Genomic DNA, 24141 nt, shown 5'->3' on the forward strand with positions numbered 1-24141 from the left:
TCGGGTGGTTATCGGATCAAATTCTTGTTTTGGGAAGTTGCTGATTTTCTGGTTTTTGTTGCAGAAGAATTTGTTCTTTGTGTTCGTGAAGTTAGTCCCGCGTTCGCGAAAAAGAACTGGGCCTAGAGGAGAAAATGTTCTTTGCGTTCGCGAATCTGGGGTCACGTTCGCGTAGGTGTGGATTTCAGTGAATCGCGAATGCGTGAGAGAAGTCACATTCGCATAGGGAAAATGGAGTTGTTGGGACCCCAGGGGTTTTGTGCATCGCGTTCGCATAGGTAAGGTCGCATTCGCATAGGCTTGAGCAATTGAGGCTTCGCGTCTGCGAGAAGGATGTCGCGTTCGTGAAAGAGGAATAATTGGTTTGTGATTTTTGTGCTTCGCGAGCGCGAGGCTTGGGCCGCATTCGCGAAGAAGGAAATTATACCTGGGCAGAATGTTTAAATAGTCATCTTCGCGAATTTTAGGCCATTTCTCACCATTGTTGGCCGGATTTGAAGCTTTTTGAGAGGGATTGAAGAGGGACTCGAAGGGAAACACTTGGAGGTAAGATTTTTGAACTCAATACTCGGTTTTATGGTGATTTCTACCTAATTAGACATGAAATTAGTGGGATTTAAAGCCTAAAATTGGGGAATTAGGGCTTGAAATTGGAAAGTGTAAATTGAGGATTTGAGGGGTCATCTGAGGTCCTATTTTTATGTTCTTAGTATATGTAGACTCGCGGGAGGATAAGAATTCTATTGATGTAATTTTTATCGGACTTTGAGGCGTGGGACCGGGGGTCGGGTTTGACCAATTTCGGGATTTTTGATGTAATTTGATTATTTTCGCATGGGCTTTGTTACCTTAGCATATAGTGATGTTATGGTTCTGATTTTGGTTAGAGATGGAGCATTTGGAGGCCGAAAACGAAAGGCAAGGGCATCGCGAGCTAGGGTTTGGCTTGGCGCGAGGTAAGTAATGCTTCCAAACTTGGTTCTGAGGGTTCGAAACCCCAAACTATATGTTCAATAATTACTATTAACGTGATGCAAATGCCAAGTGACGGGTGTGTGTATCACGACCTAAACCGATGGTCCGTGATGGGCACCCGGTACCTTACTCAGCCGAGTACCAACATAATGTATCTTTTCATGTCATACTATCATAAATAAATAAGCTGGAGAGGCTGCCGTGAAATAGGTAGAATACAACAGGTAATGCCAACTTATACATAAGACATATGGGTCTCTAAGACCAAAATGACCACTTGAACACTGAACATAGGCCGACAAGGCCATACAATCTTTTACGTACATGACATCTGTCTACAAGCCTCTAAGAATACATAATTTTCATAAAGGTTGGGACAAAGTCCCGCCATACCAAACAATATATATCTAACTCATACTAACCAAACAAGCAACTTCGAAGCAAATGGAGTGCACCAACATCTTCCGTTGAGCTGATAGCCTACTTGGAGAGCTCTCGACCTGTCTATCGAGACCTGCGGGCATGAAACACAGCGTCACCAGGCAAAAAGGGACGTCAGTACGAATAATGTACTGAGTATGTAAGGCATATAAATAAGTAAATAATAGACATAGAGGAAATATATAGTAAATAACTCCACATGTAAGTCTGAATAACTTTGTAAACCATGAAATAATTATAGTATCATGTATATGCGTATGAATGTCATGTCGTGCATAGGTACATGTTTTGTAACATCATCAGCCTCTGAGGGCATCCCATCATATCATCTTGGCCACTGTGGGCAAAATCATCAACATATACCAGCTGATCAGGTGGTGGTGCGTATATAACGCCGTAACCATTTTCCATATCCCAAATACATATATTTACATATATACGTGTATATAACGCCATTTGGTCATGGGTCAATGCACATGTATAAATGGGTGAAATGCATGAAAAATACGTAAAAATCTCAATATTCCTTCCGAATAAACTTTTTTTCAACTGCGTATTATTCTGAGACCCATGAACAGAAGATAATAACAATTCTCATGGAGAATCAAGAATATAGACACCCCTAGTATCTCTATGAATAGAGTAATTTATGGAAACTATGCGTTTGCTCGTTTCTTCAGTATAATTTGGATCATGCCAAAAGAAAGAAGGGATGACCTTAACATACCTGGAGTAGGGAAAACTCTGTATAATATTCTTGGAGAAGATTGCACCGTACTCCTTTAGAACCGTAAAATTTTTACGTTGCTACGATTCTAGTCAATTCTTGTTATAATTGTTTGCAAGAATTTTTTTAGAGATTTTGAAACTTGGCGTCTGCTTGGAAAGTTGAATTTAGAATGAAAGAGTTAAATTTCATTCTCACTAAAATGAACTAAGCTTTTGAAAGACCAAGCTTAAAAAATGACCAAGCTTTTCTTGTAATTCTTTAGTGACTTACACATTTTAGCCACTAAGCACATATGACTAATTAGTCATATGTTTGAATGGTGGCCTACTGCCACGTGGCGAGTGGGGTGGAGATTGTTAATCTTTACCCACTTATTAGTTAACTGGGTAATGTTCCATTATCCAGTAATTAACTAATTACCCGCATAATTTAAAAATTACCCCAAATTACTTAAAATTCTACTTATTTTTAATATACTTTTTTATACATTATACTACCGTGGCATATGGTATCTTACATGATACTAGTTCATAATTATCGGGAATTATCGCTCGCCCCGTATTTTATCCTAAATGCCAAACTTAGATGAAAATTTGTTTCCTTTGACTTGCTTCCCCTCTCACCTTCACGAATTTACTTATTACTTGTTTGAAATAGCATAATCCTTATAATCTCTGAATAACCTTTTTCTTGGACTGATGTCAATTACCTTACGACAAATTCAACGTACAATACTACATGGTGCAACATCGTCGTAATGTAGTACTGCGGGACGTGACATCTCACTTCCGGACTCTCATTAATTTATTTATGGCGTATTTTCACGTACGAAAATATGGGGTGTAACATTATGGGTGTGCCCCGTGAGAATTGCGGCCTGGATCATTCCATGGCACCACTTAGTGACTCTTTCTTGCTGATATCTGTATTGTAATTATGTGATTAAGTTAATGAGCTGCAAATCATGCTAATTATCACATTAAGGCTTCACGCCAATACTGTTGAGACCCGAGAGGTCGTTTCTTGCTGTCATATCATTAGCTTCATTGATATTCTGTACTCAGTCCTGTTCATGCATATTATATCATGCCTCAGTCTCAATTATTGTTATTTGACACAACATATCATTGTTCGGGCTAGTATCATGACATTTTGAGCCCGTGTGTGTGAGACTGGAGAGTGATGACTGAGTGAGGCCGAGAGCCTGATATTGAGTGACAGTATGGGATAGGGCTGCACGCCGCAACGAGATATTGAACATGCCTTCGTTGGTTTGTTATAGCGCTTGGGCTAAGAGAAGCCCCTTCGGAGTTTTTACACCCCCAGTCACGCAGTTGATGATTTTGAGGGATGGATCTTCCTTGGACATGGATCTTGTCCGAAGTATTTATATTTGGAGATAGATCTTCTCCATAGGCTGGAATGACCTTCCTCGGTACTGGATGACTATTGTCAGTGTTGCGTATATATTCTGGGATGGATCTTCCCTGGGTCTTGTGAGCCATATACGGTGCCGAGTGGTTGTGAGGTCGTTATTGATATTATTTGGAGATGGATCTTTTCTATAGACTGAAATGGGCTTCCTTAGTACTGAGTGACTATTGTCAGAGATGTATATATTCCGGGATGGATCTTTCCTGGGCCGTACGAGCCATATATAGTACTGAGTGGGCGAGCATTTGAGATTGTGGGTACATGAGGCACTAAGCGTGGTACATTTCATACAATATGTGCATTGACATGTAGAGGTAGCAGAGTTACCCTCCTTTACCCTGTTCATACTTGCTTTGTTTTACTATTCGAGTTGCTTATTTAATTGAAAGCATGCCTACGTTTCTGTACATTATTTATGTTATCCTTGAGGAGGTTGAGTTCGTCACTACCTATCAGTCCAAAGGTTAGACTTGTTACTTACTGAGTTGGTGTACTCACGTTACCCCCAGGACCACGTGTGCAGATTCAGGTACTTTGAATCCAGTGGCGGATCGTTGATCGAGGTTGCTGACTCAGAAGATTATTGAGGTATCTGCACGACGTTCGCAGGCCTTGGCTCTCCACCTAACTTTCCAGTTGTGTTTCAGTTGTTCCCTTAGACATTATATTAGACTATGTATTTTTCTTAGACGCTCATGCACTCAGTGACACCCCGGTTTTGAGCAAGATTGTATCTATTCTCTGAATTTCTTATGTTTCAAATAGTTCTTTATCTGTTAAAAGCTTCCGTAAATATTTTCAAACTTATTATTATCGTATTGATTGTTGAGTTGAGGCTGACCTAGTTTCACGATAGGCGCCATCACGACGGGTCGGGTTTTAGGGTCGTGACAATATTTAATGATTTAAATGATCAAATATATTTTGAACATTACAAAAATTTTATAGTTCGGAGCAAAAGTTTTTCATTCCAATTCATTTTTTTTTTCAATTCTACCCCCCTCTCTCGATCGAGACGGTAATTCAAAACCTCTTATTATGCTTTACCATCTAAAATAAAATAAAAACATAATTTAAGAAAGAAATCATTCCCTGCAATATCAGAAATTATTTTATATTAGTACTCAAGATCATTTATTTTTTTCAAGAAATTTGGTGAATGACTTCAACTCTCTCAAATAAAAGATTTGACTATAATCATAAAGTAAAATATTTAATGTTAATGCTTTAAATGATCAAATATATTTTGGATATTAAAAAAGTTTTATAGTTCGAAACAAAATATTTTAATTTTCTTTTTTTACTATTATCCTCCCTTATTTTATATTGTTCCTTACTTTTTATTCCAGAAAAATTCAAGTAAAGAGTAAAGGTTTCGTCATTCCTATTTATTTTTTTTCGGTTCTAACTTTTCTCGATACTCTAATACAAAATCTCTTATTATTAAGTTCTGCCATCTAAAATATATGAACAAAAAAAATATTAAAGAAAGAGGCCATTCCCGCAATATTAGAAAATATTTTATGTTAATACTCAAAGTCATTTATTTTTTTCAAGAAATTTGGTGAATAACTTTAACTCTCTAAAATACTAAGTAGTAGTAGTAGAATTACTATAATCTTAAAAAAGAAAAATCAACAAATTCAGTTTAGTAGAAGGTTGGCGAAGTCAACTACCACCACGCGTAAACTTCACTTGTTGTCCCTCAGACTCGGTCACTCTCAGCTCCACACATTGTGACACTCCGCTACTCCTCCTTCCCCCAACCTACAAAGGGCCAACAACCACCGTCCTGGGCTGTCGCCGCCGGTAACCATCTTTTTTGTTCCCCGGAAAACCAGCCAAACAATGTTAAGGGACGTGTCAGCTTGCAATACATACAATTACGGGGACGCCCTTTATTGGGATGCACGGTATTTACAAGAAGCGGGGTGCGGTTCCTTTGATTGGTACCAGCGTTACTCTGCTCTCCGCCCTTTTGTTCGAAATTATGTTCCTACATCCTCTAGGATCCTCATGGTTGGCTGTGGCAGTGCTGGTAATACTTATATTTGAGCTTAAACTTTGCGTCTTTTTTGTGGATTTTTTTCGATTCTTGTTTTAATGTTTTATTATTTGAATTGCTTTGATTTGTACCCGGGTATGTGTTTCTTGAAGAAAATTTATCTTTATTTCGTTTTCCTTTTTCTGGGATTCTGTGGTTTCAGCTCAAGCTTTGCATTTTTTTTTTTGGATCATTATTTTAATTTGACCCTAATGTAAAGATTTTTCTTTCTTGATGTGAGATTAGAATTGGCTTTAATCTTTTGATTAAGTTGTTTTGTTTCATACCCAGATATGTGATTCTTGAAGAAATTTATCTCAACTGTTTCTCTTTTTGGGATTCTCTATTTTGAGCTTAAGCTTTGCATTTGCTTTTTGGGATTCTCTATTTTGAGCTTAAGCTTTGCATTTGCTTTATTTTTGTAATTTTGATTTGTTGCTTTGTTTCGTACCTTGTTATGTGATTTTTGAAGAAATTCATCTCAATTTGACCCCCACGTCGATATTTCCTTGTTAACTGCGAGCTTAGGATTTGCATTTTCTTTCACTTCATCCTTTGGTTTGCTTTGATCTCTACCTGGTATGTGATGCTTGTAGGAATTCTTGAAGAAATGTATATCACTAGGCCCCTGCTTTTGAGATTCTCGTGCTTAATTAAGAATTAGAATTTTGCATCTTTTGTTGAGGGTTTTGCCTGATTAGTTTTGTTTTGTGTCTGGTCTTCTGATACTTCAACAAATTCTTGAAGAGGATTGTTAATTGTAGTTTTTTATTTTGGATCGGAAGGAGCATTAATGAAAATGGAGGATCATGCCTTGTTCTAGCTTATTCGAGCTTAAATATTTCATTTTTTTATTTTATTGTTTTGCTATGTTTTCTACCTAGAATATGTGATGCTCGAATAAATTTATTTCAATTTGCTCCGAGCCAAAGCTCTCTATTGGGTGCCTAAGTGTTTTAGAAAGTGTAAAATCTTATAATAGTCATGTTTGAACAATGACAATCATGTTTTTTGGTATTGTGCATATGCTGTTCAATATTAAAAATTTAATGCATTTACTGAGATCAAAAGATCTTTTTTTGTTCAGTGATGTCGGAGGACATGGTTAAGGATGGTTATGAAGAAATAGTGAATGTTGATATATCAACAGTGGCTATTGACATGATGAGAAGGAAGTATGAGCACGTTCCGCAGTTGAAATGTATTTTAGCTGAAGAACTTCTCAATCTGATTTAGCAACCAATTTAGAATTCTGGTGTATAAAGTTTTCCTTATGAAACTGAACAGACATGCAAATGGATGTCAGAGATATGAGCGTCTTTCCAGATGAATCATTTGACGCTGTCATTGATAAGGGTAATTATATCTCCCTTTTTCATGTGCCATTTGTTAACTATTTTCTAGTCGCTGACTATCTTTTCTCTGCTTTCTGATCTTCTGTGCGATCATTTGGTCGTTACTGTAACAGGAACCCTTGACTCGTTAATGGTTAGTTCCATCTCACTCTTTCTCAGACCTCTTCAAATTTGTTAGATGTGGTAACTGATTCTACACTTTTTCAGTGTGGTACCAATGCTCCAATTTGTGCTGCACAAATGCTTGGAGAAGTGAGCAGGTTGGAAAGCTTATGGTGTTTTATTGTATTTCCTTTGTAGTCATTCGTTCTATTCACTTCCTTTCCTCCTCTGCTGCCTCAAAATACCTTAGGATTATCGTTCTTTTGACGAGTAAGAACTTACAGTTATTGTCTTTTCATGTGTAGGCTTCTCAAACATGGAGGTGTTTATATGTTGGTAACTAGAGGCCTAAATGGATTCCTAGTTGTAACTTTTATGGTATATTTTGAAACACCAAATAATTGTTCTTTACTTGCTTTGTGCAGATAACATATGGTGATCCTACAGCACGGATGCCTCATCTGAGTCGACCAGTATTTAACTGGAAAATTGAGTTATACATCATACGTAAGTTTCGTTGCAAGTCATGCAAAACATGCTCGGTCTATTATGCTAGATTATTAGACTGCTATTTGATCATTGAAATATCCTTGACAAATCAAACTATTTGGTTTACTTGTGGCATCCTTTGCAAGAGATTTTTGAAATTTATCTTTAGGCTATGTTAAAGCCAATAGGAAGGCTTATTTGTGAATTTATACATGCATGCTAGTTTTAAAATTTTAAACTTGAACATATAGGCATGTATAAGGTGGGGGTGGGATTTGGAAAGATCCAAATAGTTTAGCTTAAATTTAAGCTAAATAGTTTAATTTCTTTCTTTTTGTTTGAGGTGGAGGGGTGGGGGTGGGTTGGGGTTTAGAGAGTCTAATACTGCAAATTAAAAGTTATTGTAAATATATGTGAGATTAAAAAATAATGGAATTTATATTTGAGAAAAGAAATAAGGGAGTAAAGAATGTTTTTTGGTTAAATTACTTGAAAAGAACAAATTTGCTTTTTTTTTTTTTTGTTGACAATTGATAGCTTTTTTGTTGATAAAGTAGCTTAGGAATAGCTTTAAAATACAATTTAAGTGTATTATGTGTTATGTTGTTAAGTCTTGTACTGCTCTGTACCACCTTGGTACTTACTTTATCAATAAAATCTGACCTTATTAAAAAAAACAATTTTTTTATAAGTATTACTTTAAAATAACTTGTACTCCCTCCGTTCCAATTTATATGAACCTGTTTGACTTGACACCACGGAGTTTAAGAAAAAGATGAAGACTTTTGGAATTTATGGTCCTAAACAAATCAAAAAAAGGCCCAAAGTATTTTTGTGTTTATAAAAGCTTTTCATTAAGGGTAGAATTGTAAGTTTAAGCTAAATTGTTTCCAAATTTAGAAAGGAGTCTTTCTTTTTGGAACAGACCAAAAAAGAAATAGGTTCACATAAACTGGAACGAAGGGAGTACAATTTTCTTCTAACTAGTTACTACTTACTGTAGCATACTTAAATAATTGTTATAAACATCACAAAATTGTTATTAAGGCGTGTAATAGCAGCCATACCCACTAAGAAACTTCTAGGTCTGCCCTTAAGATAAAATCATGTCTTATATCCCTTATCTATAAAAATAAAAAATAAAAAATCATGTCCTACCCCTAAAAAATGTGATCAGCTACACTCTGACTACAAAAATAAAAAACAAAAGATCACGCCGTACCTCTAAAACGTGTGAGCTGGACTAAAAACTACTATACAGATGCTATGACATGGTTTAAAGATTACTTTTTGCTTTCCTGTTTCTTTTTTGATAAGCTAAATTCTATTCATCAGGTACCAAGGCGGTACAAAAAGGTTACAAAGAGCATAGCAAAAACAGTAATCATCCATACAGCCCTCCTAACAAATCCAGAAAATACATAAACTGAGACAGATTCACTAACAAGCTACCCTTACACCAATAATACAGATTATGAATACATTTATTCTTAATTCTAGAGATGTGGTTCCTGTGTTCTTCAAAACAAGCCTTGTTCTGTTTCCAGCCATAAGGTCCTTAAGATGTACAAAGGAATAGTCCTTTTTTTTTTATAAGTAAAGGCTTTTATTAAAAAGGTACCAAGATGGTACAGAAATCAGTACAAACTTTGAATCTACAACAGATTCCCCATCCTGCTACATGTTCCCCCCTAAGAAATACAAAAAATCCAAATAATGATCCATCGTATCTAGAGTTTTACTAAAGCACCAGAAAAATAAGTTCTTAATACAGTTGTTTTTAACTGTAGCAATCTGTACCCTCTTCGCTTCAAAGCATTGTTTCTTTCCAGCCAGATAGTCCACAAAATACAAATGGGAATAGTCCTCCATGTCCGTTTCAAGTTTCTCTTCATTTTCTGAGCTTGCCATATTTCCAATAAATCAGTAATCTTTTGTGGTATGACCATAGCTACTCATATAATAGTAAGAAAGAGCTCCCAGCATTGTCTTGAGAATCTGCAATGAAGGAATAAGTGCTCAACAGTTTCCTGTTAGCTTTGCAGAAGTAGCATCTACTACACAAGGAATAGCCTCTCATTTACAATTTATTTTGAGTGAGATCTCTAGCTGCCAACCAACCAAAACAAGCTGCTTTCATAGGCGACTTGGTTTTCCAAATCATGTTCCAAGGCCAATTAGGGTCCTTCTGACTGTTCTGTTGTAGTAACATTTTGTAACTACTATTAACTGAAAATTGTTTATCCCTGCTATTGATCCACCTTGCTATGGTCAATTGAGACTGATTCTAACTGCTGAAGTGACAGTAGTCTTCTACCTCCCAGTCATTCAAATTTCTCCCGAGTACAATCTGCCATCCTGAGTCTGAGAAAAAATCAGCAATAGTGCCAGCCTTGTTAAAAGAGTAACTGAACATAATAAGAGTCTACTCTTCAACTGCCTGTGGAGATACATGTTAAATGGTGATGCAGTTTGGAAGAAGTTGATCAATGCTATTTATGGTAATAATGGAGGGTGGAGACCTCCCTCTTGCATTCAGGGGCATATGGAAGAGTATCAGTAATTTATGGGAAGAATTTCTAACAATATTCTAAACTACAAGTTGGAAGTGGACAGAGAATCAAGTTCTGGAGTCTAGACTGACTTATGGATAGGGAGGAATGCTTGAGATCTAAAAGTCCCTATTATGTTCAGTTACTCTGTTAACAAGGCTGGAACTATACGGACTACAAAAAACTTGTACAATTTTAAGGGAGTTAAGATTGCATGTAGGCCAGTAGTTCACATCCGAACGCTGGTGTTCGATATTTGCATATTGCCTTGGGCGTGGGTGAATCTCCATTTGGTTCTTCTGGTCACCCTCATTCTTCATAGCTATAAATCTTCTCAGCTCATATCATTCAAGAAAGAAAAAGGGAGATTAATTCTTTTCCTTATAGATCCCCTCTTGTAGATGGAATTCAAGCACATTAACATGTAGAATCTGTAAAGTGTGTTGAGCTGCAAAAGATTGATTTAAGTGGGTTATAATAGTTCAGAAAGGACCTTTAAGACACAAATCTGGCTTGTATTGGGTAGATAAATGTCACAAACAAAACTGGGGGCCGTGAAAGGCACTTAGTGGGTTTAGTTCCCTCCAAGCGAACAAACTCATCTTTAGCTAAATTCAGGACATCCATCAACCAGTCTAACTCATTCACATTATATAAACTATCATGCACATGCAATTGTTAGTCTTTAATTAAAACATAACAAACCATCGTCAAGCTATTACAAGTCTCTAAACATAACTACAATCCTCGATCTTGTCAAGGAGTGCATATAGCACCTCTAGAATATCTGAAACGGATTAAACTGTTCTAAACAACTGAAGGGAAGGAATGGACTCACAGCTTCCACAAAATAAATATTTGGGGCTTACTAAAGTTACTAGTCAGCTGCTACTGAATTTGAAACATGAGCAGTAAGGAATGAATCCACCGACTCAACAAGTGATAACCATATCCATAATTTTTATTGACAAGCTACAAGTTCCAAACAGTGTCGGATCTAAGATTTTGGGTTCGTGGGTGCTTAAGGTTTTTTGACGTAAAGTTACTAAACATTATATAAGTACACAACTATATGAACACGACGGCGAAAAAAGTTAACATGAAAACTCATATTTTAATATTATGGACACTGTGAATCTGTTATGAGAATGCAATTAGCCCCTGTTAGCGGAAACGTAAAAGAAAGAACACAAGATTTAACGTGGTTCGGATCAAAATAATCCTACGTCCACCAGAGAACAATTGCCTTTTTAATATTAACAAAGGAAGGGGAGAGTTCCCAATTACACTTAAGAGAATTTCTCTCTTAACTCTCTACTCACTACAATGTGTTGTATTATTTTTGGGATGGTTTCTACAAATGAAGGAGTGCATCTATTTATAGAGGTAAAGACCTCCTCTTGATGTCATTGGTGACATCAAACTACCTCCTCTTGATGTCATGGGTGACATCAAAGGAGGAAGCTTCCTCCTAGCATCCACACCAACTCTTTCCACCAACTCTTCCAATTGGCATGCCATTGTTGACTAAACATAAACCAACACCTTCAATCTCCACCTTGGTTTGCGTTTCGAGCGTGCGTGTGAACAACTCTGGCCAAAACTTCTAAGCTTACTGGGCAACCCCGTTGTAAGAAACAAGAAGAATCAAACCATTGTTGAACATACCACCTCCACCTAACAACTGTTCTCTTCGGAGTTGCATCAGTTGATGCACACCCCCGCCAAGTCCTTGCAGTGTGCAAACTTAGCGAGTGGGACTATCTTGGTCAACATATCTGCAGCATTATCGTCTGTGATAACCTTCACGACCTTGATAGTTCCCTCTTCAACAACATCTCGAATAAAATGAAATCTGACATCAATGTGTTTAGTGCGCTCATGAAATCTCTGATTTTTCATTAGATGAATAGCACTCTGACTATCACATTTAAGAGTTGATTCCAGCTGAACCAAACTCAATTCCGCTACTAAACCTTTCAACCAGATAGCTTCCTTCACCGCCTCCGCTGCTGCCATGTATTCTGCTTCTGTCGTAGACAAAGCGGCAATCGACTGCAGAGTCGACTTCCAACTAACGGCACTGCCAACGAGGGTAAAGATGTATCCAGTTGTGGACCTTCTTCTGTCAAGATCTCCTGCATAGTCAGAATCTACATAACCGAGAATTGAAATACCTCCACCACTTTTTCGAAAGGTCAGACCAACACTAGAAGCTCCTTTGAGATATCTCAATATCCACTTGACAGCTTCCCAATGCCTCTTTCCTGGGCTGAACATGTATCTACTTACCACACTTACAGATTGAGCAATATCTGGACGTGTGCATACCATAACATACATAATGCTACCAACTGCACTGGCATAAGGAATCTTTGACATATGCTCCACCTCATCCTCGGACTGAGGCATTTGTAACTCTGAAAGTTTAAAATGAGGAGCTAATGGTGTACTTACAGGCTTGCACGTATGCATATTGAATCTCTTGAGAACCCTTTCAATATACCTCTTCTGAGAAAGATGTACAACACCGTCTTCTCTTGAAATCTCCATACCAAGGATTTTCTTTGCAGCTCCTAAATCCTTCATGTCAAATTCCTTACTCAACAGTTTCTTCAAAGCATTTATCTCTGTAATGTTGTTAGCAGCAATAAGCATATCATCAACATACAACAGTAAATAAATCATTGAGTTACCAGACATCTTCTTGTGATACACACAGCTATCAAATGCACTCCTTGAGAATTCATGTGTAGTCATGAATGCATCAAACCTCTTGTACCACTGTCTAGGGGATTGCTTCAAACCATACAAAGACTTCTTTAGTTGGCATACGTGATCTTCTTTTCCCTCAGCTAGGAAACCTTCAGGCTGATCCATATAGATTGTCTCTTCTAGATCACCGTGTAAGAAAGCAGTTTTGACATCAAGCTGTTGAAGCTCCAAGTCAAATTGGGCAACCAATGCTAGTAGCACGCGAATTGAGCTATGCTTCACGACTGGAGAGAAAATCTCATTGTAGTCAATTCCCTCCTTCTGACTGAATCCTTTTGCAACCAATCTCGCCTTGAACCTAGCATCTTCCACTTCAGGAATTCCCTCTCTCTTTCGGTAGACCCACTTGCATCCAACTGTCCTCTTCCCCTTTTGTCTTTTCACTAAGACCCATGTCTGATTCTTGTGAAGAGACTCCATCTCTCCAGTCATGGCTAACCGCCATTGTACAACATCCTTGCAAGAAGTTGCTTCAATATACAAGGAGGGCTCCAGATCCTTAATCTCTTCTTGTGCAGCTACGAACGCATATGCAATCAAGTTTGCTTGATCTATAAGGCGTTCCGGTTCTCGTGTTTGCCTCTTCTCCCTCCCCTTTGCAATTGTGTATGGTTCATTGACAGCAAGTTCTTCAAGGTCTACATCTTCTGACTCATCTTTAACCTGAGTCTCTTGATCCTTTTCCTTGGCAAGCTCCACCGGAAGCTCCACCTGCTCGTCGTTCTTGTTTCCTGAAAACTCCACGGAAACTTTACGGGGATCAAGTATAGAGGATTCATCAAAGGTGACATCTCTACTAACTATAAATTTGAGTAAAGACAAACACCAAAGTTTGTACCCTTTTACTCCATCCACATACCCTACGAATATGGCCTTCTTAGCCCTTGGTTCAAGCTTTCCTTCATTAACATGATAATAAGCTGGACACCCAAATACTCGTAAGTATGAATAGTTAGAGGGTTCACCTGACCATACCTCATTCGGAGTCTTAAAGTCAATTGCCGATGCTGGAGATCGATTGACAATATGAGCAGCAGTGTGAACTGCTTCAGCCCAAAATACTTTGGACATTTTGGCTTGTAGGAGCATACAACGAGCCTTTTCAAGAAGAGTTCTGTTCATTCTCTCGGCAACTCCATTCTGCTGTGGGGTATGCCTGACAGTCCTATGTCTTGAGATCCCATGAACCTTGCAGAATTCATTAAACTCTTCATTGCAAAACTCCAAGCCATTGTCTGTGCGAAGATACTTGATTTTCCGCTCCATTTGATTTTCAACCAAAATCTTCCACTCTTTAAATGCTTCAAAAGCATCACTTTTTGCCTTCAAAAAATACACCCAAACCTTTCGTGAGAAATCATCAATAAAAATGAGAAGATACCTCTTTCCGCCCTTCGATGGAAGTTTAGAAGGACCCCATAAATCTGAATGGATGTAGTCTAGCACTCCTCTTGTCTTGTGTTTGCCAGTGCTGAAGCTGACCTTCTTCTGCTTCCCTAGAACGCAGTGCTCACAGAAGTCAAGCGTGCTGATCTTCTCACCTTCCAAAAGTTTACGATTGCTCAACATCTCCAGTCCACGTGCGCTCATATGACCCAGTCTCATGTGCCATAGTCTTGCCTTGTCATCATTAGATAACTGCACTGTAGATGCATTTGCAGAGCCAACAATGGTGCTTCCGGCCAATGTGTAAAGGCCGTTCTCCAGCTTGCCTTTCAGCATGACTAAAGAACCTTTAGTCACCTTTATAGTTCCTGCTTCGCTCATGTACCTGTAGCCTTGTTCATCCAGAGTACTCAGGGAGATCAAATTCTTCTTCAGATCAGGAACATGACGGACTTGTGTAATAGTCCTCACGACTCCATCATGGCAGCGAACCCGAACTGAGCCAATGCCAACTATTGCACAAGTTGCATTATTGCCCATTACTACGGTTCCTCCACTTTTCTCATAGCTGCTAAACCAGTCTTTTCGGAACGTCATATGCAGAGTGCAAGCAGAGTCTAACACCCATTTGTTTCCATAACTACTATTATTATTACACGATGTTGTTAGTACATAATCATTATCAAAATCATGTACCTGTTCAACTGTGGATGCACTCGCCTTTTCCTTGGACTTTGACATTGGGCAGTCTCGTTCAAAGTGCCCCTTCTTGCCACAACCCCAACACTCTGTATTCTTCTTGTTCACACGAGACTTTGATCTGTGCTTTGATTTGCTCTTTCCCTGTTGGCTAGTCCGGCCTCTCACAAAGAGCCCACTTGCCTGGTCATCTCTATCTCCTTCAATGTGCCTCCGCACATCACTAGAGTTAAGTGCCTGCCGCACTTGCTCAAGCTTGATAGGCTCCTTGCTATACATCATTGAATTCTCAATATCACGATATCCTGAAGTCAATGAAAATAGCAAAGCACATGCAAGCGTCTCCTCCTCCCTTTTTAATTCCTGCAATCTGTAAGTCCATGACAAGTTTATTGAACGCATCTAAATGATCTTGTAACGAAGTACCTGACCCCATCTTAAATGTGTGAAGACGCCGTTGTAACAACATCCTTGTTGTCACTGATCGGTCTTGGTATAGCCCTTCTAGCTTTTCCCATAACTGTTTGGCCGTCTCTTCGGTACCCGTACTCACTTCACAAAGCACGTTAGGTGCAAGGGATAGTTGGATTGCACTCAATGCATCCCCTTCAATCTTCTCCTTGTCGGGAGCTGATATATCCTTAGGATACTTTCCGTCAATAGCATGGATTGAACCTTCCCTCCGCAGTAACGCCATCATCTGGATCTTCCAGATATTGAAGTTGTTGCGTCCACTGAATCTATCAATTTCAAACTTCATGGAACTCATCTTTGCTTGTTCTTCCTCCTTGGATCGTTAAAGAATCATGTTGCTCTGATACCAATTGTTAGCGGAAACGTAAAAAATAGAACACAAGATTTAACGTGGTTCGGATCAAAATAATCCTACGTCCACCAGAGAACAGTTACCTTTATAATATTAACAAAGGAAGGGGAGAGTTCCCAATTACACTTAAGAGATTTTCTCTCTCAACTCTCTACTCACTACAATGTGTTGTATTATTTTTTGGGATGGTTTCTACAAATGAAGGAGTGCATCTATTTATAGAGGTAAAGACCTCCTCAATGACATCAAACTACCTCCTCTTGATGGCATGGGTGACATCAAAGGAGGAAGCTTCCTCCTAGCATCCACACCAACTCTTTCCACCAACTCTTCCAATTGGCATGCCATTGTTGACTAAATATAAACCAACACCTTCAGCCCCGATACAAAAGGATTGATGGGTTTTACCTTTCTGGAGAAACTGTTCATCTTTAAATTGGGTTGAATTTTGGGATCTTTCTTTAAAAATATTTTTTTGGTTATAGAGAATTAGGCAAAGATTAAAAATAGAAGGCAAAAAACAAAGGTCAGCTAAAAGAAAGTTAAAAAAAAAATGTAGTATTGGGTTAAGAAAGTGTGCTTGAAAAATTAAAAAGAAGACCTAAATTGAGGGAATTTTATTTTTTTAAAACAATAAGAAGAAAGAAAGTAGCCCTGAATAGAAAAAAGAAATAGTTTGCCACTTTGCCTGGTTAAAAAAGGAAATAGTTCGAAACTCTCGCCCCTCGCCAGCATTAAACTTCCAGCACCCTTCCTTAGCCAAAGCACCCATCGACATTCCTGTTTCCGGGGTGCTTTCCGGCCTTTTACATCCGTTTCGTTAAGTTTCCTATGGAATTATACCTACTCTAAGTTAAGGTTAATGGTATACATGTACATCCGCCCCTGGTTCCAAAGCATGCAATCCGTCAAATTTAAGTATAAGGACACGTAGTACTACAATTATATCTTTCTGAAAAGATATTTCAGTCAAAAGGATAAGTTAAGCTCATGTCTCAAAAACTGTTAACTGAAACTATTCTTTTCTCTCTATCTATCTCAAACCGGTATTATAGTTTCTCTTGTGACTAAGGGGCTATAGTTCTATCTAGGCTACCCCACCCCTTTAGTGAGGGTAGAAACTCTCGTACTGTTATCGTATACGTCACAATTCCCCTCCAAAAAGCTGTGTCAATAAGGTACTGTTTTTCTATGCATGGCGGCGCCATCTCTATATCTCCTTGGCTTCCTCCCAAAACCTCTCTCATATCGTTGTTATCATACTTGTTGTTTATACAAAGTATCACTTGTTTCATGCATACGTGTATGCATCACGAGTCAAAACACGCTTTTAAACTTCTTCTTTTTTTTTTGATAAGATTACACCAGAATCAGACATAACATATAATAGAATACTTCCAGTTACAAGTTGCTTAGCACATCCAAAAACTCCATATATTGGTCTAGACTATCAACTAAACATTTCTTACAACAAAAAAATTAAATTTTGAAGATAAGTATCTTTTATTCTAGCAATGTGATTCTTCTTGTCCTCAAAGCAAACATTGTTCCTTTCTTCCCAGATGGTCCATAAAAAGCATAGAGGGATGGTCCATCATAGTTGTTTCTGATTCCTTGATACCTTCTGCCCTTGCCAGCTGACCAGCAAAGATCTTATGTCTGGAGGCATAGTTGTCACGACCCGGACGTCCCACCAAGGGGAGTCGTGATGGAGCCTACTCGTGAAAGCTAGGCAAGCCGAGTGTTATAGATCTTATTACCCTTTTTCCTTAACCTTTTAACAATTTCAAATTAACATGCGATCAACAGCGGAATAATAATAATAATAAAAGAAATGTGGAAGACGAAATCTGATAACTTAGCCAAATACTAGTGCGAAAAAATACAAAATACATCTCTACCCAGAATTGGTGTCACAATATCACGGACCATCTACGAATACTACAAACAGTGGTCTGGAAAGAAAAAGACAAGTCTGTCTCTGAAGTAAATGAAAATAGAATATAAAGGATAGAAGGGTCCTCCCTCAGGTCTCCGCTGGACTGAAGGCAGCAACCTCGCTAAGGTCCAAAAGCTCCGGTACTGAGATCTGCACACAGTGCAAAGTGTAGTATCAGCACAACCGACCCCATGTGCTGGTAAGTGTCGAGCCTAACCTCGGCGAAGTAGTGACGAGGCTAGGGCAAGACTACCAAATAAACCTGTGCAGTTAAAGCATATACGGCAAATAATAATAACGGGGACTAGCAGTTAAAGATGGGAAAGGGAAACATGCTGCGGGGAATATCAAGTACCAATAGAATCTCAGGAGAAAAACATAAAGAACATCTTAAATTTCGCATCAGTAAGAATAAGGAAAACAGTAACGAATCAATATCCACTTTTATTCTTTATTGTTGCGGCGCGTAACCCGATCCAAATCATATAATACTGTTGCGGCGTGCAACCCGATCCAAATCATATATCACTATTGCGGCGTGCAACCCGACCCCACCTGTCCTCCCTTATTACTCCTTGTTGCGGCGTGCAACCCGATCCCATATAATATTGTTGCGGCGTGCAACCCGATTCCAATATACAAATCAACACCAATCACAAAAGAATCCCGGCAAGGGAACAATAATGAAACAACAATATCCCGGCAAGGGAACAATAATAAAATAACAATATCCCGGCAAAGGAAACAATATCATGACAATAACATCCCGGCAAGGGAACCAACTACAACCAATCCAGTTTCAACAGTTAATTCACAAAATAAACCTCAACCTGAGCCAATACTTGACCATTTCCAATTACTAAGAACTCATCATAATTCTTGTACCATGGTTGCTAACCATCAAGTTAAGCATGATCAATACGTAATAAAATCACAACAAATCCGAATATAAGACTCACGGGCATGTTTGACACCAACGTATAGATACTCGTTACCTCACCTATACGTCGTACTCGACTCCAACACATAGCAAATAAGACACAACACCTATTCACTCAAGCTAAAGTTAGGCCAAACACTTACCTCGAACTTCCACGGCCAACTCAAGCCTCAAACACCGCTTTTCCTTTAGAATTCGACTCCAATTTACTTGTATCTAGCCCAAATTAATTTAACAACATCAATAAATGCTAAAGAATTCATACACAATGCTTAATTATAGGTTTTCTATCATTTTCCCCAAAAAGTCAAAATTCGACCCCGGGCCCGCTTGATCAAAACTCGAGGTTCGGACCAAAAACCGATCACCCACGAGCCCGAATATGCAATTAGTTTCAAAATCTGACCCCAAAACGAGGTCTAAATTCCAATTATTCAAAAAGCCCTAATTCTACCCAAAACCCCTAATTCTACCATGGAAGAACAATATTTAGGCCTAGAAATCTAATGGGTGTTGATGAAAAATGAAGGAGATGAGTTTAAGAACACATACCTATGATTTGGTGTTGGAACTTTTCTTCAAAAATCGCCTGAGGTTTGATTTTAGGGAAGGAGATATACGGGCCCGACACATCTACGGGCCCGACAAGACCTGTACCGGGCTCCGAAACCAAAATACGGGCCCGACACATCTAATTCAAACACATTTAAATTTCCAAAAACTCTTAAAATTTCAGTTAAACAATTTTCTTCAAAAATTCATTTCTCGGGCTTGGGACCTCGGAATTCAATTTCGGACATAAGCCCAAGTCCCATATTTTTTTACGGACCCTCCGGGACCGTCAAATCACGGGTCCGGGTCCGTTTACCCAAAATGTTGACTGAAGTCAACTTAAATTTTAAAGGCCAAATTAGCATTTTTATCAAATTTTCACTTAAAAGCGTTTCGGATATACGCCCGGACCGCGCACGCAAATTGAGGTGAGATAAACGGAGGCTTTTAAGGCCTCGGAATACAGAATTAACTTGTAAATCAAGTGATGACCTTTTGGGTCATCACAATAGTCCACGAAACACCACACAGATTCAGAAAAAGCTCCCAGGACTGTTTAGCAATTTTACAATGGATAGATAGATGATTAACAATTTCCAACCTTTCTTCACATAAGTAGCATCTGTTACTTAGGTAGAATCACCTTTTTTGTGAATTATCTCGAGTTAAATTGGCTTCTCTGATAGCAACCCACCCAAAACAAGGCACTTTAGTAGGTGCTTTGGTTCTCCATAACATTTTCCATGGCCAATTAGATTCATATTGATCATTTTGTTCCTGGAGAAGATTATAACAGCTTTTGACAGAATATCGCAGATCATTGCTTGCTGTCCAAACCATAAGATCCTCCTTGTCTTCCTCCACCACTGTTGGGCCTAGTAACTGGAGTAATTGCCCCACTTCTTCCATCTCCCAGTCATTAAAGCCTCTTCTAGGATTTAATTGCCAACCATTAGTACAATAGAACTCAACACCAAAACCATCTTTATTCACAGAGCAATTGTACAGGTTTGGAAATCTGTTACTTAAGCTCACATCCCCTAACCATACTTCAGTCCAAAATTTGATTTTTTTTTTTCATTTCCCAACTTTAGCTTTGTATATTGATGAAATTCATTCCACAGCTTACTGATATTGCTCCAAATACTGCCTTTTGTAGAGTTGTGGACAATTGCAGGCCTCCGTGTATCTTTCTTCACATACTTGACATCTATGAGTTTTTCCAAGTGCTTTCCTTTCCATCGTTATATCTCCATAGCCATTTATATAATAAACTCTTATTATGCATTCTCAAATTTCTAACCCCCATGCCTCCTTCCTTCTTCACAGTCATTACCTTTTGCCATTTAACCAAATGTATCTTCGTTTTTTCTACCATTTCCTTCCCATAAGAAATTACTTCTCATAGTATTCAATCTTTTCTCCACACTAACAGGTAACTGGAACAAGGACATCAAATAAGTTGGAGTACAATCCAACGCACTACTAATCAAAGTAAGTCTGCCTCCAAAGGACAAATATTGCTTTCTCCCGGGCTGGAACATCTATCCAAAACTCCCTGCCAAAGGAAGATACATATATTCATTATAGCTTAAAATGCAATTTGAATTTATCATCGATACTCAAGAATTTCAAGCATATATATTCTCTCTCTTTATATATATATATATATATATATATATACACACACACACACACACACATATATATATATATATATATATGTATATATATATAAACACACTACATGCTTGTCCAGTCAATGCTATTCAACTAAGTCCTTAAGGCGATCATAATACTTTGAAATCTCATCATTCATCTCAAATCATGCTGTTATGGAATACTAAGCTGTAGTTAAATTCATCGCTTGCCTTAGCTTAGCCTTGATTCACTCCTTATTTCTATATAATGCTTTCAGAACCTATTTTGAACTATTAGTCTTAGTCATGTTTTTAACCCTTACATATCAGTCCACATAGTACTTAGGAGTTAGGCCCATTCTTGAGTAATAGACATGGATCTAATAAATTCCCTTGGAAGTCACCAAATATACCATAAATTATGGGTTGGGTTTTACATTGACTAGATAGAAATCTTTTGGGAATGGTTAGATCTCTTCTAGTTAGTCTCTCCGATGAGTTCTCCTTGAATTTATGCCTCCAAATACCCTAGAATGAGTCAGACCCATCAAATCTTTTGGGACTAAAAAGCATGGTTTCAGGACTTCTGCTGCAGTCACATTGGGTCTACTGCGATGACAACAGTTCAAAGAGGCTTTCTATTTATGCATCTGAACATCTCGTGCATCACTGTTGAGATAACTAATATAAGTATTTTAGTTGCAGCCTCTTAAGGGATCCAACCATGTGCACCCCAATATATAAGACCCAACACATTATAAAATTAACCTTTTATCGAGAATGAATATTCTGGATTCTTCCTACTGTATACTCCCAATCCTTCCATGCAAAAAAGGGAATGATTATTGATCTTTTCAAGATTCTTTTGCCATAACCTTGATAAAAAACAAAAAGCTTTTGCCATACAAGACTGTGCTAGCTCTGCTTAATAATAAAGCCTCAGCTGCCTCATTCACACAAGCTTTGGGGCTCCGGAAGAAGCATTTAGAGACGTAGGGATTTTGATCAAGGATAGACACAACTGTTACTTTTTGGACTTGCCAGTAAAGTAGATAAGATTAAAGTTGAAGAGAACCATGTGAAGTTGTGTTTTCACAAGAGAATATTTGTGAAAAAATCTTCTTTTGAAATTTAAGAAACCATAATTGAGTTATATATTCTCCTAGTGAAATCTGAAGCTTTTCTGTCGAATGAATTAATATGGTTTAATGCTTTACTACCAAAATTCTTGATTCTTAACCTTTAGGAAGTGAATAGTGTCTGAATTAATGAATGATCTGAGTCCAGTCTTGTTACTTATTTCCATTTTGCAGCTAGACCAGGAATTCAAAAGCCTGGTGATTCCTGTTCTAATGTAAAGTCATACTTGGAACCTATTCCCCTAACCGAGAAGGGCCTACTTCCGGCAGATTATGTGATGGAAGATCCGGATGCTCATTTTATATACATGTGTAAAAAAAATGATGAACGAGTGGAGCTGAGCGACAAATCTGCGGATCTTTGATTGCTGATTTACTACAGGAATCACTGTTTCTTCAACTCTGGGTCAGAAACCAAGTATGCTTACTGGAGCATGTATTGTGCGTCTTCTTTTTATTGGATTCATACTTCAGAAAAGACTGTCTGTCTTGGTGGTGGGAGAAGGGAAGGGAAGGGAGGATTTTGTTTGTCTTCTTTTTCTTCTCCATTCTTTTATTCCATTCCATGTTTTCTTTATAATGAGTATTTTTTTCGACTACCCAAGGAGGAATATTTTTGACAAATCCCTTAGACAATTCAGATTACAAGACAAAATAATAATATAGAAAGGCGGACCATTGCACCAAAAACGACAAGGAAATTGGTTTCAAAATTCAAACTCTATTTCCTTCATTTCTTTGGGAAGAAGTAAAACCACTTAATGATCTCTAATTTCAACAATAAATCAGTTTCAATTCCCTAAAATCTTCGCCTTCAATTTGTTTGACTTGAGTTACTTTATTGTGAAAGTTAAGTTTTTCTTGTTTGGTTACAAAAACTTCTAAATCTTCTACTTTTAGTTGCACTTTAATGATATTCTTAGCTTACTATAAACATGAAAGAACAATTAGAGAAAACTTTGCATATAAAGAATAAATTAAATACGCCGAAACTAAATTTCTAAATATAGAAAAAGCCCAAAAAAGAAGAGGAAAATATAGCAACTTATGTAAAACACTTTTAACAGCGACAATATACCCTTAAACTAACAATGTTTAAATTGAAATTGGGTCTCTCTGGAAAGGAACTTTTTCTCTTATATAAAAGCCGTGCCATGTAATTCCTGCCCAGTATGGAATACTTACCAAAATTATAAAACTTAACAAAATACTCCTATTTATAAGTTAAGTAAGGTTTCAATTCATAATGATGCAGTCTCACTCGTTCTTCTATTTATAGAATAAAGCAATAACTTTAAAAACCCTTACTTCTATGTCGATTTGAGTTAATTCTGTTTTGTCAATTGTTCGTATTGTTTCGGTTTTATTTTTGTTACATAAATATTGAAAAAAGGCATAAAGACCCCTTGTACTTAGGCTCAAATACCAATTGCGATACCCTCTTAAACCTTTTAAAAACGAAATATTTTTCTCCCTGAGTGCTTAGGTGGCAGAGAGAGAGTGAGTATATTTCACTCTATTAAAGAGAGTGATAAGTAAAAACTATAAAGTACTAAAAGTTTATTTTCATACCTTACTTTTACTTTCTTTTTCGTTTTCTTCTACTCGTCTTTTTTCTTATCTCATTGGCTCACCATTCTCAGCGCATACATAAGTCGCCCGTGAACTTTTCTTTTGTTTACACTTGCCCTTTTACTTTAGGGTTTAGACCAGCAATCGATCCAGTCATTCTTGAATTTTGCCGTTTCTTCAATGTCTATTTGAGTCAAATTGGCCCAATCATATGGAGGGTTGTTGCCTGTTTAAGGCATTTAGCCACTAAAGTTGAAGCTCCTTTTACTTTCCCTCACTTGATTCATCTTTACTCACCTAGGCTTTTTCGTAATGATGTTTTTACACTAGTAGCCAGGAGTAAGAGGGTTTTGGTGAGCCCTGAAGATGACAAGGATCGTGGTTGGTATGCCCGATTTGTTGCTGCCCCCACTGTTGGTTTAGTGGGTGAAGATAATGTTCTCTTCCCTGAGAAGTGGAATTTTGCACGTAGGTCTTTTATCCCTCTCGTACCTTCTTCTTTCAAGTTTATCAGCTTTTCTAATTTTACCCCCCCCCCCCCTTTTTTTTTC

The 24141-nt window shown here is 37.9% G+C and overlaps 1 protein-coding gene across 1 annotated transcript; it reads left to right on the forward strand.

Moving 5' to 3' along the window:
* The first annotated feature begins 5240 nt into the window (after positions 1-5240).
* On the forward strand, positions 5241-22644 carry LOC104238244 (uncharacterized). Its single transcript, XM_070156577.1, has 8 exons — positions 5241-5618; positions 6712-6825; positions 6912-6980; positions 7093-7112; positions 7187-7239; positions 7387-7417; positions 7507-7588; positions 22193-22644. The coding sequence occupies exons 1-8, from the start codon at positions 5429-5431 to the stop codon at positions 22381-22383; spliced, it is 750 nt and encodes a 249-aa protein (XP_070012678.1). The 5' UTR covers positions 5241-5428; the 3' UTR covers positions 22384-22644.
* Positions 22645-24141: the final 1497 nt, after the last annotated feature.

Source organism: Nicotiana sylvestris, chromosome 9, assembly GCF_000393655.2.
Source record: "Nicotiana sylvestris chromosome 9, ASM39365v2, whole genome shotgun sequence".
NCBI lineage: Eukaryota > Viridiplantae > Streptophyta > Magnoliopsida > Solanales > Solanaceae > Nicotiana > Nicotiana sylvestris.